Consider the following 14,435-nt stretch of genomic DNA (forward strand, 5'->3'; position numbering starts at 1 on the left):
TATTCCTCTCTATCTAATTCTGTATCTATCTAGCTATTCCTCTCTATCTAATTGTGTATCTATGTAGCTATTCCTCTCTATCTAATTCTGTATCTATCTAGCTATTCCTCTCTATCTAATTGTGTATCTATGTAGCTATTTCTCTCTGTCTAAATCTGTATCTATGTAGCTATTCCTCTCTATCTAATTCTGTATCTATCTAGCTATTCCTCTCTATCTAATGTGTATCTATGTAGCTATTCCTCTCTATCTAATTCTGTATCTATGTAGCTATTCCTATCTAATTCTGTATCTATCTAGGTATTCCTCTCTATCTAATGTGTATCTATGTAGCTATTCCTCTCTGTCTAATTCTGTATCTATGTAGCTATTCCTCTCTATCTAATTGTGTATCTATGTAGCTATTCCTCTCTATCTAATTGTTTATCTATGTAGCTATTCCTCTCTATCTAAATCTGTATCTATCTAGCTATTCCTCTCTATCTAATTGTGTATCTATGTAGCTATTCCTCTCTATCTAATTGTGTATCTATGTAGCTATTCCTCTCTATCTAATTCTGTATCTATCTACTATTCCTCTCTATCTAATTGTGTATCTATGTAGCTATTCCTCTCTATCTAATTGTGTATCTATGTAGCTATTCCTCTCTGTCTAAATCTGTATCTATGTAGCTATTCCTCTCTATCTAAATCTGTATCTATCTAGCAATTCCTCTCTATCTAATTCTGTATCTATCTAGATATTCCTCTCTATCTAATTGTGTATCTATGTAGCTATTCCTCTCACTCTAATTGTGTATCTATGTAGCTATTCCTCTCTATCTAATTGTGTATCTATGTAGCTATTCCTCTCTATCTAATTGTGTATCTATGTAGCTATTCCTCTCTATCTAATTGTGTATCTATGTAGCTATTCCTCTCTGTCTAAATCTGTATCTATCTAGCTATTCCTCTCTATCTAATAGTGTGTCTATGTAGCTATTCCTCTGTATCTAATTCTGTATCTATCTAGCTATTCCTCTCTATCTAATTGTGTATCTATGTAGCTATTCCTCTTTATCTAATTGTGTATCTATGTAGCTATTCCTCTCTGTCTAAATCTGTATCCATCTAGCTATTCCTCTCTATCTAATTGTGTATCTATGAAGCTATTCCTCTCTATCTAATTGTGTATCTATGTAGCTATTCCTCTCTATCTAATTCTGTATCTATGTAGCTATTCCTCTCTGTCTAATTCTGTATGTATTTAGCTATTCCTCTCTATCTAATTGTGGTTCTATGTAGCTATTCCTCTCTGTCTAAATCTGTATCTATCTAGCTATTCCTCTCTATCTAATTGTGTATCTATCTAGCTATTCCTCTCTATCTAATAGTGTATCTATGTAGCTATTCCTCTGTATCTAATTCTGTATCTATCTAGCTATTCCTCTCTATCTAATTGTGTATCTATGTACCGATGCCTCTCTGTCTAAATCTGTATCTATCTAGCTATTCCTCTCTATCTAATTCTGTATCTATCTAGCTATTCCTCTCTATCTAATTGTGTATCTATGTAGCTATTCCTCTCTATCTAATTCTGTATCTATCTTGCTATTCCTCTCTATCTCATTGTGTATCTATGTAGCTATTTCTCTCTGTCTAAATCTGTATCAATGTAGCTATTCCTCTCTATCTAATTCTGTATCTATCTAGCTATTCCTCTCTATCTAATGTGTATCTATGTAGCTATTACTCTCTATCTAATTCTGTATCTATGTAGCTATTCCTCTCTATCTAATTCTGTATCTATCTAGGTATTCCTCTCTATCTAATGTGTATATATGTACCTATGCCTCTCTGTCTAAATCTGTATCTATCTAGCTATTCCTCTCTATCTAATTCTGTATCTATCTAGCTATTCCTCTCTATCTAATTGTGTATCTATGTAGCTATTCCTCTCTATCTAATTCTGTATCTATCTAGCTATTCCTCTCTATCTAATTGTGTATCTATGTAGCTATTTCTCTCTGTGTAAATCTGTATCTATGTAGCTATTGCTCTCTATCTAATTGTGTATCTATGTAGCTATTCCTCTCTATCTAATTGTGTATCTCTGTAGCTATTCCTCTCTATCTAATTGTGTATCTATGTAGCTAATCCTCTCTATCTAATTGTGTATCTATGTAGCTATTCCTCTCTATCTAATTGTGTATCTATGTAGCTATTCCTCTCTATCTAATTGTGTATCTATGTAGCTATTCCTCTCTGTCTAAATCTGTATCTATCTAGCTATTCCTCTCTATCTAATTCTGTATCTATCTAGCTATTCCTCTCTATCTAATTGTGTATCTATGTAGCTATTCCTCTCTATCTAATTCTGTATCTATGTAGCTATTCCTCTCTGTCTAATTCTGTATCTATCTAGCTATTCCTCTCTATCTAATTCTGTATCTATGTAGCTATTCCTCTCTGTCTAATTCTGTATCTATCTAGCTATTCCTCTCTATCTAATTGTGTATCTATGTACCTATGCCTCTCTGTGTAAATCTGTATCTATCTAGCTATTCCTCTCTATCTAATTCTGTATCTATGTAGCCATTCCTCTGTATCTAATTCTGTGTCTATCTAGCTGTTCCACTCTATCTATTACTGTGTCTATCTAGCTGTTCCTCTCTATCTAGTTCTGTATGTATGTAACTATTCCTCTCTATCTAATTCTGTGTCTATCTAGCTATTCCTCTCTATCTATTTATTTTGGTTGGGCTATAGGACATATGTGATGGGATGTTGGATGGGATGGACGATGCCAGGTGGGATTTGAGATCGCATGGGAGATGGGATCCAACAGGTTGCGCTGAGAGATGCGAGGAGGTGAGTATAGGGATTGGAGATGGGAGGGGATGAAGCCGGAGATTGCGCCGGATGTGAGATGGGACGTTCCTCTTGAAGGCCCACACACGGACTTATTCACTGACGACTTCTCTTGCTCTGAGCTCCAGCGCTGGGCAGCAGTCGAAAGGTTCCAGGGACACCTGAGGAGAAAATGAATTGTCGGGCTCCAGGGCGAGTGCTGTATGGGCAGCTTTGTCCCAGACAGAAGTGCTGGAAGAATGCACTGCTCCTTTGTTACACTCTCCCCACTCCCCCTGAGTGTTCATCAACTTGGGTCTCACTGTCTGCACTGCCCTAGTGCGTCTCTGTGACCCTGCTCCACCCAACTTGCTGACCCATCGGAGCCACTCTCAGTGGCTTTTCCATACAAAAGGACTGTCTTGGCTTATGCTGTGGACTTTCCTAAAATCTGTCAAAGGCTACAAAATCCAAACAAGCAGCTCCTGGCCTCAGTGTGTCTAGTACCTCTTGATAAGTTGCACCAAGCCAAGCTTAGTAGCAACTGGCCTCAGTTCTCAGCTTGGCCTCTCGAGGCACCTCCAAGCACAGCGCGGGTGGCTCCCATCTGCAGAGTGCTTTGTGGTTCATGCCAGGTAGACCTGGGTAGGGCACAGACTGTGGTTAAAGTTGGCTTGTGGCAAGGGCCCCTCCCAGGACACCTCGGGGCTAGGATGTCCATTGGCTCACTTGGATAGATCCAGAGCACCCTCCAGCGGCCTCTGTGGATGACACACTCAAAGGGCAGAGAGCAGGCACCAGCGCCCCGCTAAAGCAAATCCTGCTCTATAGGGTCAGCCACTGGACCGCAGCTCCCCCACGTAGTCATGGCCACTCCTCACAACCAATCACAAGTGTCAGTACCTCCCACTGATGTGCAAATAGCAACCAAGGCTCAACTACAGCAAGAGGACACATATGACCCACCTAACACCCAGCTCAGGTGACCAGGGAGACCGCTCCACTGGGCCCCGTAGGACACCCACTACATAAGGCCACTTTTCTAAGACCAGGAGACACAGCAGTTCTATCTGATACAAAGAAACAAACACGGGGGCACCCAAAATGGGGAGACAAAGAAACGCGTCCCAAATGAAAGAACAGAATAAAAATCCAGAAACAGAACTAAACAAATGGAGAGAAGCAATCTATCAGGTGCACCGTTCCAAACTCTGGTTACAAGTATGCTCAATAATCTCAGTGAGAACTTCAACAAAGAGACAGGAAACATAAAAATGGAGATAGAGATCATAAAAAAGAACCAGTGAGAAATGAAGACTATAGTAACACAAATGAGGAATGCATTAGAAAGAATCAACAGTAGATTAGATGGAGAGGATAGAATCAGCAATTTACTTAAGGTAGCAGAAAACATCCAATTCGAACACGAAAAAGAAAAAAGAATCCAAAAAATGTGAGGCTAGTTAAGGGGCCTCTGGGACCACATCAAGTGTACGAATATTCACATCACACGGGCACCAGAAAGAGAAGAGAGCGAGCAAGCAATAGAAAACCTATTTGAAGAAATAATGATGGAAAACTTCCCTATCCGGGCAAAGGAAATAAACATACAAGCCAAAGAAGCTCAGAGGGTCCCCAACAAGATGAGCCCCAAAAGGCCCACACTGAGCCATCATAATTAAAATGCTAAAGGTTAAAGACAATCTTAAAAGCAGCAAAAGAAAAGCAGTTACCTATAAGGCAGCTCCCATAAGACTAGCAGCTGATTTCTCAACTGAAGTGTTGTAGGCCAGAAGTAAATGACAGGAAATACTCAAAGTGATGAAAAGCCAGGACCTACAACTAAGATTACCCAGTAACCCTGTCACTTAGAATCGAAGGACAGATAAAGAGCTTCCCAGACAAAAAACTAAAGTAGTTGACCAACAGCAAACCAGTATTACAAGAAATGTTAGAGACTTCTTTAAGGAGAAAGAAAAAAAGATAAAAAATATGAATAATACAATGGCAATAAGTACATAACATTTACTTTAAATGTAAATGGATTAAATGCTCCAATCTAAAGATAAGCTGGCTGATGGATAAGAAAATAAGACCCTTACATATGCTATCTACAAGAGACTCATTTTAGATTTAAAAAACACACACAAAACTGAAAGGGATTGAAAAAGGTATTTTGTGAAAATGGAAATGAAAGAAAAAAAAGTCTGGGGTTGCAATACTTACACTAGACAAAATAGACTTTAAAACAAAGGCTATAACAAGAAACAAAGAAGGATCCAGTAATCCACTTCTGGGTATTTATCAGAAGAAACCCAAAATGCTACTTCAAAGGGACACGTGCATCCATATGTTCACTGCAGCATTGTTTATAGTATCTAAGATACGGAGGTAACCTGGGTGTCCACCAATGGGATGGATAAAAAAGAGGTGGCATATATATACATACATGAATGAATATTATTCAGCCATAAAAAAAGAATATCATCTTGCCATCTGCAACAACATGGATGGACCTAGCGGGTACTGTGCTGAGTGCAGTCAGACCAAGATAAACTATCATATGATATCATTAATATGTGGAATCTGAACCAAATAAACTAAACAGAAAAAAGCTCATACGTACTACAGAGAACATTTTGATGGTTGCCAACTGGGAGGGGGGGTTGGGGGATGAGCGAAAAAGGTAAAGAGATTAAGAAATACAAATTGGTAGTTACCAAATAGTCACAGGATGTAAAATACAGCATAGGGAATATAGTCAATACTATTGGAATAACTATGTAGGGTGTCAGTACTAGACTTATCAGGGTGATCACTTTGTAAGTTATATGAAATGTCTAATCACTATGTAGTACACCTGAAACAAATACTGTATGTCAAATGTACTTGAAAAATATTTTTTAAAAGTGTATTTCTATATGTTAGTAATTAATATGATAAAATGAAATGAAGAAAACAATTCCATTTACAATAGCATCAAAAAGAATAAATACTTAGGAATAAACTTAACCAAGAAGATAGAAGACTTGTACACTGTAAACTACAAATGATTGCTGAAAGAAATTAAGACCTAAGTAAATAGAAAGACACCCTGTGGTTACGGATTGAAGACTTTATATAGTTAAGATGGTAATACTCTCCAAACTGACCTATAGATTCAATGCAATCTCCATCAAAATTCCAATGGCCTTTTTTTCCCAGAAATGTAAAAGTTTATCCTTAAATTGATACGGAATTGCAAGGGATCCAAACAGCCAAAACAATCTTTGAAAAGAACAAATTTGGCAGATTCACATTTCTTGATTTCAAAACTTAATACAAAGCCAGAGTAACCACAATGGTGGGACAAAGGCATAACAAGACATACAAATCAATAGAATAAAGAGCCCAGAAATAAACCCACCCTTGACAGTTGTGCCAAGACAATGCAATGGGGAAAGAATTGCCTCTTTGACAAATGGTGCTGGGCACGTGGATATCCACAAGCAACAGAATGAAGCTGGACACTTGCCACAGTATTCACAAAAATTAACTTGAACTGTATCAAAGATCCATAAGAGCTAAAACTATAAACTCTTAGAAGAAAACATGGGGGTATAAACTTCATGACCTTGGATTTGGCAATCATTTCTTAAACATGACACCAAAAGCACAAGCAACAAAATAAAAAATACCGTGTTCCCCAGAAAATAAGATCTAGCCGGACCATCAGCTCTAATTATAAGACTGGGTCTTATATTACTTATTGCTCCAAAAGACGCATTAGAGCTGATGTCCAGCTAGGTCTTATTTTGGGGAAAACACGGTAGGTAAACTAGACTTCATCAAAATTTAAAACTTTTGTGTGTCAAAGGACTATCAAGAAAGTGGAAAGACACCCATAGAATAGGAAAAAAATGCAGAAAATATGCCTAGTAAGGGTCTAGTATCCAGAATATAAATTCCTACAAGTCAACAACAAAAAGACAACCCAATTCAAAAATGGGCAAAAGACTTGAATAGACATTTCTCCAGATGATAGTCAACAAGCACATGAAAAGATGTTGAACATCACTAATCACTAGGGAAATGCAAATTAAAACCATAATGAGGTATTACTTCACACCCATCAGGATGGCTGCTACCAAAAAAACAGAAATACGAAGTGTTGGTGATGATGTGGGGAAACTGGAACACGGGTGCATTGCTGGTGGGAATGTAAAATAGTGCAGCCACTATCGAAAACAGTATTGCTGTTCCTCAGAAAGTTTAAAGTGACAATACCATGTGATCCAGCAATAGCACTTCTAGGTATATACACAAAAGAACTGAAAGCAGAGTCTTGAAAAACATGTTTGCACACCCATGTTCCTAGCGGCATTATTCAGAGAAGCCAAAAGGTAGAAGCCACCCAAGTGTCCGTCAGCAGATGAACATATAAACAAAATGTGGTATTTACACATAGTGGATTGAAAAGGAAATTCTGACACATGCTACAGCATGGATGACCGTTGAGGACATTATGGTAAGTGACCTAAGCTAGTCATAAGAACAACAGATTCTGTGTGATTGCACTTGTAAGAGCTATCTAGAGTAGTCAAACTTACAGATAAATGGAAAGGTGGTTGCCCGGGGCTGGGCGGAGGGGGACTGGGGAGCTGTTTAATGAGTAGATTTTCAGTTTGGGAAAATGAAAACGTTCTGGTGATTGTTTGCACAACAACGTCAATAGCTATTAACAGTGAACTGGGCTGTCACCTGGGTGGGGTGGGCATTTTAAAAATGGTTAAAATGGTAAGTTTCGTGTAATGTGTATTTTTCAATTTTTAAAAATAAATTTTTAAAAAGCAAAAAAATTGGCAAATGATTTGAATAGATGTTTCTTCAAAGACACACAAATGGCCAAAAAGCTCAACATCACTGATCATTAGAGAAATGCAAATCAATGCTACGAGATACCACTTCACACCCAATAGGATGGCTACTATCAAAAAAATTGAAACAAGCATTAACGAGGACGTGGAAATTGGAACATTTGTGCACTGTTGGTGGGAATGTAAAATGGAACAACTGCTATGGGAAACAGTATGTAGGCTCCTCAAAAAATTAAAAATTAAAGTATGACATGACCCATCAATTCCACTTGTGGGTATACACCCAAAGAATTGAAAACAGGGTCTCAAGAAGATCCCTGCACGCCCATGTTCACAGTAGCATTATTCACATTTGCGAAGACATGGAAGTAACCCAGTGCCCATCAGGTGAGTGGGTAAGCAAAATGTGGTGTATACATACAGTGGAATATTCTACAGGCCTAAAAAGGAAGGACATCCCTACACCTGCTACAGCATGGGTGAATCTTGAGAACATTATGCTACATGAAATAAGCCAGACACAGAAAGGTAAATACGGTATCATTGCACTTACATGATGTACTTAGAATAGTGAAACTCGTAAGAAAAGGCATAGTGGTGGCTGCCAGGGGTAGGGGCGAGGCAAGCACGGGGCGCTCCTGCCTAGTAGGTATAACAGGTCTAGAGCTGCACATGCACAAGATGAGAAGAATCATTGGGATGGATGTACAGAAGGAACGTACTGAACACCCCTGAACTGTGCAGTTAAAAATGCTTAGATGGTACATTTTTTATGTGTATTTTATCAAAACAGAGAAGAAAATGACCATCAACAAAAGAACATCTAATTGAGGTATATTCATGCAACGGAACACCCTAGAACAACGAGTGACCCGCAGGGCACTACGCAGATGGGTTGTGCAGTGCCCACTGAGCAAACAAGACACAAAAGAGCGTATGCAGAATGATTCCATTTGCCTCAAGTCCAAAAGCGGATAAACTAAACTGTACTGTGTAAGGATGCCTACAAGTGGGATACAATTCTAAGAGAAAATAGGTACATGGCTAAGGAAAGGGGCCCTCCAGTGGTGCCCAATCTTGGCACTATGTCCAAATCACCTGGGCTGGGTGGGCATGTGGGAGCTTTAAAACCTCCTGCTGTCCAGGCTCCGCACTGAGGTTGATTTCATTGTCTGTGATGGTCTCCAAAGCTCTGTGGGTGTTCCTAACGTGAGGACAAAGTAGAAGGTGAGGCCAGAAGGCTGTGATGGGGAGGGCACATGTGGGGCCTTTGCGGTGCTGGCAGTGGTTTCCCTTGACCTGGGTGGGAACTTACAGGTATGAGCTCTGTAACTTTTTATTATACTGCACACGTATTTTAGGCCCTCATCTGTATATGTCAGCTCTTCTCTTTCTCCACGGCATACACGTAGGTGTTCCAGGGCCCACAGCTCACAGCCGTTACTTGGAGTTGCTTATCTACAAAGTATTCCACACGGCAGGGTCGATCCCAGCTGCTCACGTCCTTGTGGCCGAGCTGTCCGTATTTACCTGCAGTGAAACGAGACCTTTGGCTATCCATTCCACTGCGCTCGGGGCTTCTCCCCTCCAAGAAGGAAAACCAGCCCATCGACCCAGATGCTGGGCACCCCAGATGCTGGGCACCCCCCTGAATTCAGGAGCCCAGCGTCATAGCCTTCAGGTCAGGCAAAGCCCGGGGGTCTGCAAGAGGCGGAGCCACCAGTCCCCCCAGGCCGGGTGCCCCTCCCGGTTCCCTGCTCCTAAGCCCAGATGCTCAGAGGATGGAGTTTCCTTTTCTCTTTTTCTCCACCCAGTACCAGATCAAAATATGTTTCATAAATGCTGGCTAAACACTCCCTTGAGAAGAAAGGTTCTCAGAAAGGTCAACGGGAAGTACGGATATCATCTGACCTCCTGAGTGTGCCTGGGTCTGTTCTAGGGAAGGGAATACACAGCTCTTCAGGCCCGGTCCTCCCATGTGTCAGTATGGTCCTTGTCACTTACCCTCCACTCCCACATCTTTTCTCCTCTTGGTTTAAGCATCACAAAAATCAAAGCCTTTACTTACCCCAGCCCCACGTGTACAGCTCTCCCGTTCCTGCAACGAAAAGGACAGTAAAGGGCTGTCACCACTGCTCTTTGACAAGGCATCTGTCTAGCCTGGCTTGCACACTGTAAATTGTCATGACGTTTGCTTGGCATAGCACGGCAGTCCCTCTCTCTCTAACAACTGTCTGATTATATCTGGGCTGGAAAGGATCCAGACTGAACAAGTTTACCTTCCTATATGTCAAGTGCTCTGCCTGCATCTGTCACTGAGTGCAGGACTCTCAGAAGCTGGGCTGGGCAGGCCCTGCAGTCAGATGAAAAGGCCGGCCGGGGACAAATCTGCCTGTGCACAGAGGCTGCCTGCCTCCAGAAGAAAGAACCTTTGGGGCCTGACAGGCTGGGAGCCACTGTTGGAGCCAGGTGGAGGTTGGGGCTCTATTTGCTGAGTGAGGCAGCTACTCATTGCATATCAAAGACACTGAAAATAGTAGTGTTTCAGGTGGCCACAGCCTTCTCTGCAGGCAGAAGCTAGAGAGCGGGGTGGAGTGACTTCCTGCTCCATCCTGAACCAGCCCACCCAGCTCCACTCACTTGTCACCACTGCTGTGTGCCGGGATCCACAGCTGGCCTTGATTGCATCTGAGCCCAGGGGCAGATCCAGTAAAGCTGGGAAGGGCTGGACGGCTATAAAGGCGGCAGGGGCTCCAGTCTCAGCCGCAGCGGTTCCCTTCACTTCAGAACCATCTTCATTCAGTCCAGTGGCTTCAGAGAAGGAATGACGACGGTAACGATGGCTAAGCGTTACTGAACGTTCGTCTAAACCTTTTTTGTACATTAACTCAGTGACTACAACAGCTCTATGAAGTACGTTATTCTCTCGCTCCAAAGCTGATCTCACAACCCCTCCCTTCCCAGGAAGTGCTGGAGGGGACACAGGTATGGACAGTGCAGTGTGACAGTGGCATGAGCCTGAGAGCCTCCCTCCCATGAGAGGCTCAAAGTCCTGCAGTGTGTCCTGGGGTCCCAAGGGTGTCACATGCTTCTAAGCACTGTAGTCAGGAGTGACAAAAACGTGTGCAAGTCAAGAGCTGAGGCTCACCTTCCCCCGCGACTGTCTTCCCGTCCTCCGCCAGGCTCCTGGTGGGCAGGGCCAGCTGCCCAGATTCATTCCAGCCCCAGATATAAATGTCCCCAGTCTCTGAAAGAGAGGAAAGGGGACCCGTTAAACAGACTGTGAGCCTCCCCCGCCTTGAATTCCTCCAAACCCCCTACACCTCACTAGCTCCCCGGAGTCAAGTGAGGCCTGCCCTGCCCAAGTTAGTGCTCCAGGGAGAGGGCCTCCCTCAGGATCCAGCAGTGTCCTTGTCTTAACCGGTCCCCTTCCCCCTAAAGTGCCTTCAGGTCACCCTTTTTTCCAAAGGAAGTCTCTTGCTGGACCTTCCTCTCCATTTTCACTTTTTTCCTTTGTTCCTAAATTGTCCCCTCCCCTATCCTACCAGACATGCACACACTTCAGAAATGTGTCCCTAGAAGTTCTCCCATGGTCTCCCCTTCCTTCAGCCCCACCCCCTGCAGGTCCTGGGGAAGGCCTCTTCCTGGAGCTCCCCCCTCCCCTGCCTCCACACACTACAGTTTGTTGGAGCAACAACCCTAATGCTAAAAATTCACTAACAATAGTAGCTAATTATTATCAAGACACTGGAACAGGAAGAAGGAGGGTTTGGAGCCCACAAGACCCCGATGTCTGGAGATGCGCTAGTCACTCACCGCTCACACACACAGAGTGCCAGCCACCGGCGGCCACCTCAGCCATGGGCAGGCCCTGCAGCGCCTCCAACAGCCTGGGCTCCAGCTCTGCCTCCAGAGTCCCGTGGCCCAGCTGTCCATGCCTGAGCAAGGGAACCCCTAGTCAGCTCCAGTCACATCAAGGGGTCTCCCTGCCCTTCCTCCAGCAGTCACACTCACCTACCCTCACTTGCTCACCTCCCACCCCTGCATAAAGCTCAACCGGCCTGCACCTGGTCTCGCCCCACTCACCTGCCTCCGCCCCAGGAGTACACACGGCCCACGTCGTCCAGCAGCAACGAGTGCTCGGCACCCAGCTCCAGCCGGCGCGCCCGCAGCTCCAGGGCCAGAGGCCGGTAGAGGGGCGGCCGCGGGCTCACGTAGGCGCGGGCGCAGGGCAGCAGGGGCAGCGTCTGGTTATGGGTCTCACCGCCCGGTCCGTCTTCCCGCTCAGCCTCCAGCACCACGGTCTGGGCCCAGAGGGGCTCCCCGCGTAGCGCCGAGCTGGGCGCCCAGGCCTGCAGCTCAGCCCCGGGCCCAGGCCCCCGACCGTCCCGCAGCAGTACGAGGAGGGCCTCCGAGGCCCACGCGTCCCGGCAGCCGTCCGCGGCGCCGCTCGTGGAGCCCGACAGCTGCACCTGGCCCGCACCTGTACGAGTACGAGCGGAGAGTGGCCTGAGCACGGGGCGTGACAGGAGAGCGGGGGCGGGGCCGGGCCCTGAGAGGGTCACTCACGGCTCAGGAAGGCGGTGTAGCTCCAGCTCGCGCTCACGCGCCAGATGTCGGCGTCCACTTGCGGCGCGCGCACCGGCTCGGGGCTGTGGACCTGGCGCGCGCAGCCCGAACCCAGCGCCTGGCCGAAGCCGCAGAAGCCGAAGCCGAACCAGGCCCCTGGGCGCGCCTCCGACATGCCCTCAGCGCCTCTGCTGGGTGGAGGCGGGACGGGAAGGCGGGGAGATCCTCGCAGACAGCCCGATCCGACAGCGCAGCGGCCTGATCTGTAAGACGGGGAAAGTGCCACCCTCCTAACCACAGAGCCAGATGACATCCGCCCTTTCGCTGAGAGGGAGCCTGGGCTAAAGTCCTACCAGATTTAGGAGGGTTCTGAGCTGTCTAGAGTGGGGCCTGTTCCCTGTCCTCCCTTCTGATTCAGGCACGCTCAGGCTCACAAAGTGGGCAGGAAAGATTTTCAGGCCTCGCCCTCAGGCTTTGGACTAGGACCTGAGCCCCTTGAGCTCCACATTCCTAGTGTCAGGCACATTATCCCATGGGAACTTGGGAACTAGAATTGTCCCCATGTGACAGTAAGAGAAAGTAACCCTTACACAATCTCACAGTTTAGAATCCAGAGGGGCAGAGGGCTAAACTCCAGGTCCACCCTCTGAGTCCAACTCAGTTTCTTTGGTTTTACAAAGGGAGTAGGAGAGGGAGATGTTTGCACCTATCGTGTGGAAGTGTTCGGAATAGATGCAAATAAAGGGTTCAAGGGCTGGCACACACCGAGATGAGCACACGGTATTAGCTTATTCAATCCAGTACTTAGAGCTGATAAAAGTGACCATGGATTCTTAACTGTTTTTCTGAGACCTATATAAACACAGGCTCAACTGAAGCCCATCTAGTCATTTATTCGTTACACCAGCATTTACTAATCTCTTACGAGGGGCGATGAGGAAGGCTGTCTGCCCTGAGGAGCTCACGCACCCTCGAGAGACACACGGTCTAGTGACTGACAAGAGCCACGCCCCCTTCTCAGTACTGCACGGTCGGCTCTATCAGAATTTCATAAGCATTTTCAAGCCTTTACACTCACATCTTGGGTCTCTCTTTATACCAAAGCTCTTTAACTCCGCCCCAGCTCCCAACCCTTTCGGTGTCCAATCCCAATCACCGGGGGCCTCTGACCTTAGTCTCGATCCTGTGCCCTCGGCCCCTCAGGCAGCAACTTCCGAGCGGCAGTACCGAGGGTGGAAAGAATGGCCGCCCAGGAAGGGGTTGCCAGCCCAGGACCCGGCTGACAGAAGCCAGGGGAAAAAGTCGGAAGGTCCGCGCCCTGGCCGAGGCGCCCACTGGCTGTGGCAGCCACCCCCGGGCCAATAGCCGGCGAGTGCGGTGGCGTCACAATTCCCAGCTGCCAGCCTCACGTCAGTGCTCACCTTGGTGACAACTGTGCCTGCTGCGGCCCGTCCCAAGCTCCGTGGAGCCTATTCCGAGGCCTATGCCGGGCCACTGCGGCCTGGGACGCGAAGAAGATGAACCCTCGTGTGGGCGTGGGGCCGGGACTGAGGCGGACCAGAAGGTCCCGCCCCCGCACAACCCGGGAGGCGCGGGGTCCGTATTAGAAGCACTTAGGGGACACTCCTAAAGAGCCGACAAAGGGTTGGCCAGTAGTGACCCTGCAGACCCGAGCACCTCACCACCCCGAGTCTCTCTACCTCACACTCGCAAAACTGCAGCCCGACCGGAAGCAGCCGTACGAGGCAGGCGCCGCGGCGGGCCTTAACTCCCATTGGCTGGCGACCTGTCATTTAACCCCTGTTGAACCAATGAGCTTTAGCTGGGCTGTGCCCGCTGAGCGGAAGCAGGCAGGCGTGGAAGCCCGACTGGGCTTTGCTCCTCCTACCAGCTCAGACACGAGTTTCTCGCGGGCTTTTTCCCTGAGAGTCCATACCCGGGCTACATACCCACCCAGAACCCGAGCACTGCCTGAGTGGAGGTCACTGAGAATTCTCAATACAAAGACGAGTGTTGAAGGGCCAGTATTTACCCTAAACTCAGCGTTCAAGCTTAACCCTTGAGCCTCCAACACGATTACACAGCTCAGTGGGCCAGGGTGGGGGATCCGTGGGATTCCTTCCGTAGAAGTGGCTCCGCTGTGCACTTGACCCCGCCCAGTTTCTGCTGCAGAGACTGGCT

General features: G+C 46.2%; 1 protein-coding gene across 3 annotated transcripts; it reads right to left on the reverse strand.

Annotated features, from left to right (window-relative positions):
* Window positions 1-8,502: 8,502 nt before the first annotated feature.
* On the reverse strand, window positions 8,503-14,425 carry RCCD1 (RCC1 domain containing 1). 3 transcript variants are annotated; one of them, XR_002136201.3, is made up of 9 exons: window positions 13,676-14,274; window positions 12,255-12,517; window positions 11,772-12,168; window positions 11,502-11,623; window positions 10,834-10,932; window positions 10,326-10,496; window positions 9,754-9,783; window positions 9,001-9,215; window positions 8,503-8,889 (listed from the first exon to the last, which is right to left on the reverse strand). XR_002136201.3 is itself a non-coding variant. In XM_074318148.2 (8 exons), exons 2-8 carry the CDS (start codon window positions 12,427-12,429, stop codon window positions 9,064-9,066), a joined length of 1,146 nt encoding a protein of 381 aa, XP_074174249.1. In that variant the 5' UTR covers window positions 12,430-12,517; window positions 14,287-14,425; the 3' UTR covers window positions 8,503-9,063. The 3 variants fall into 3 exon arrangements, 2 of the variants coding, with proteins under 2 accessions (XP_074174249.1, XP_019571672.2); XM_074318148.2 differs by lacking the exon at window positions 13,676-14,274 and adding an exon at window positions 14,287-14,425 and having other exon boundaries at window positions 8,503-9,215; XM_019716113.3 differs by having other exon boundaries at window positions 8,503-9,215; window positions 13,676-14,273.
* Between the last annotated feature and the right edge of the window lie 10 nt (window positions 14,426-14,435).

The sequence above is a fragment of the Rhinolophus sinicus genome, chromosome 13 (genome assembly GCF_057876585.1).
Source record: "Rhinolophus sinicus isolate RSI-liver-muscle chromosome 13, RSI-T2T, whole genome shotgun sequence".
In the NCBI taxonomy this organism is placed as follows: domain Eukaryota; kingdom Metazoa; phylum Chordata; class Mammalia; order Chiroptera; family Rhinolophidae; genus Rhinolophus; species Rhinolophus sinicus.

Excerpts from the sequence above, each read along its gene's own strand:
- RCCD1 (XM_074318148.2), bottom strand. The coding sequence starts at position 12,429 with ATGTCGGAGGCGCGCCCAGGGGCCTGGTTCGGCTTCGGCTTCTGCGGC. Across the intron at positions 10,933-11,501 it reads GCACTCTGTGTGTGTGAGCG|AGACTGGGGACATTTATATC; the intron begins GTGAGTGACTAG and ends CCTCTCTTTCAG. Across the intron at positions 9,784-10,325 it reads GCACACAGCAGTGGTGACAA|GAACGGGAGAGCTGTACACG; the intron begins GTGAGTGGAGCT and ends TTTTCGTTGCAG.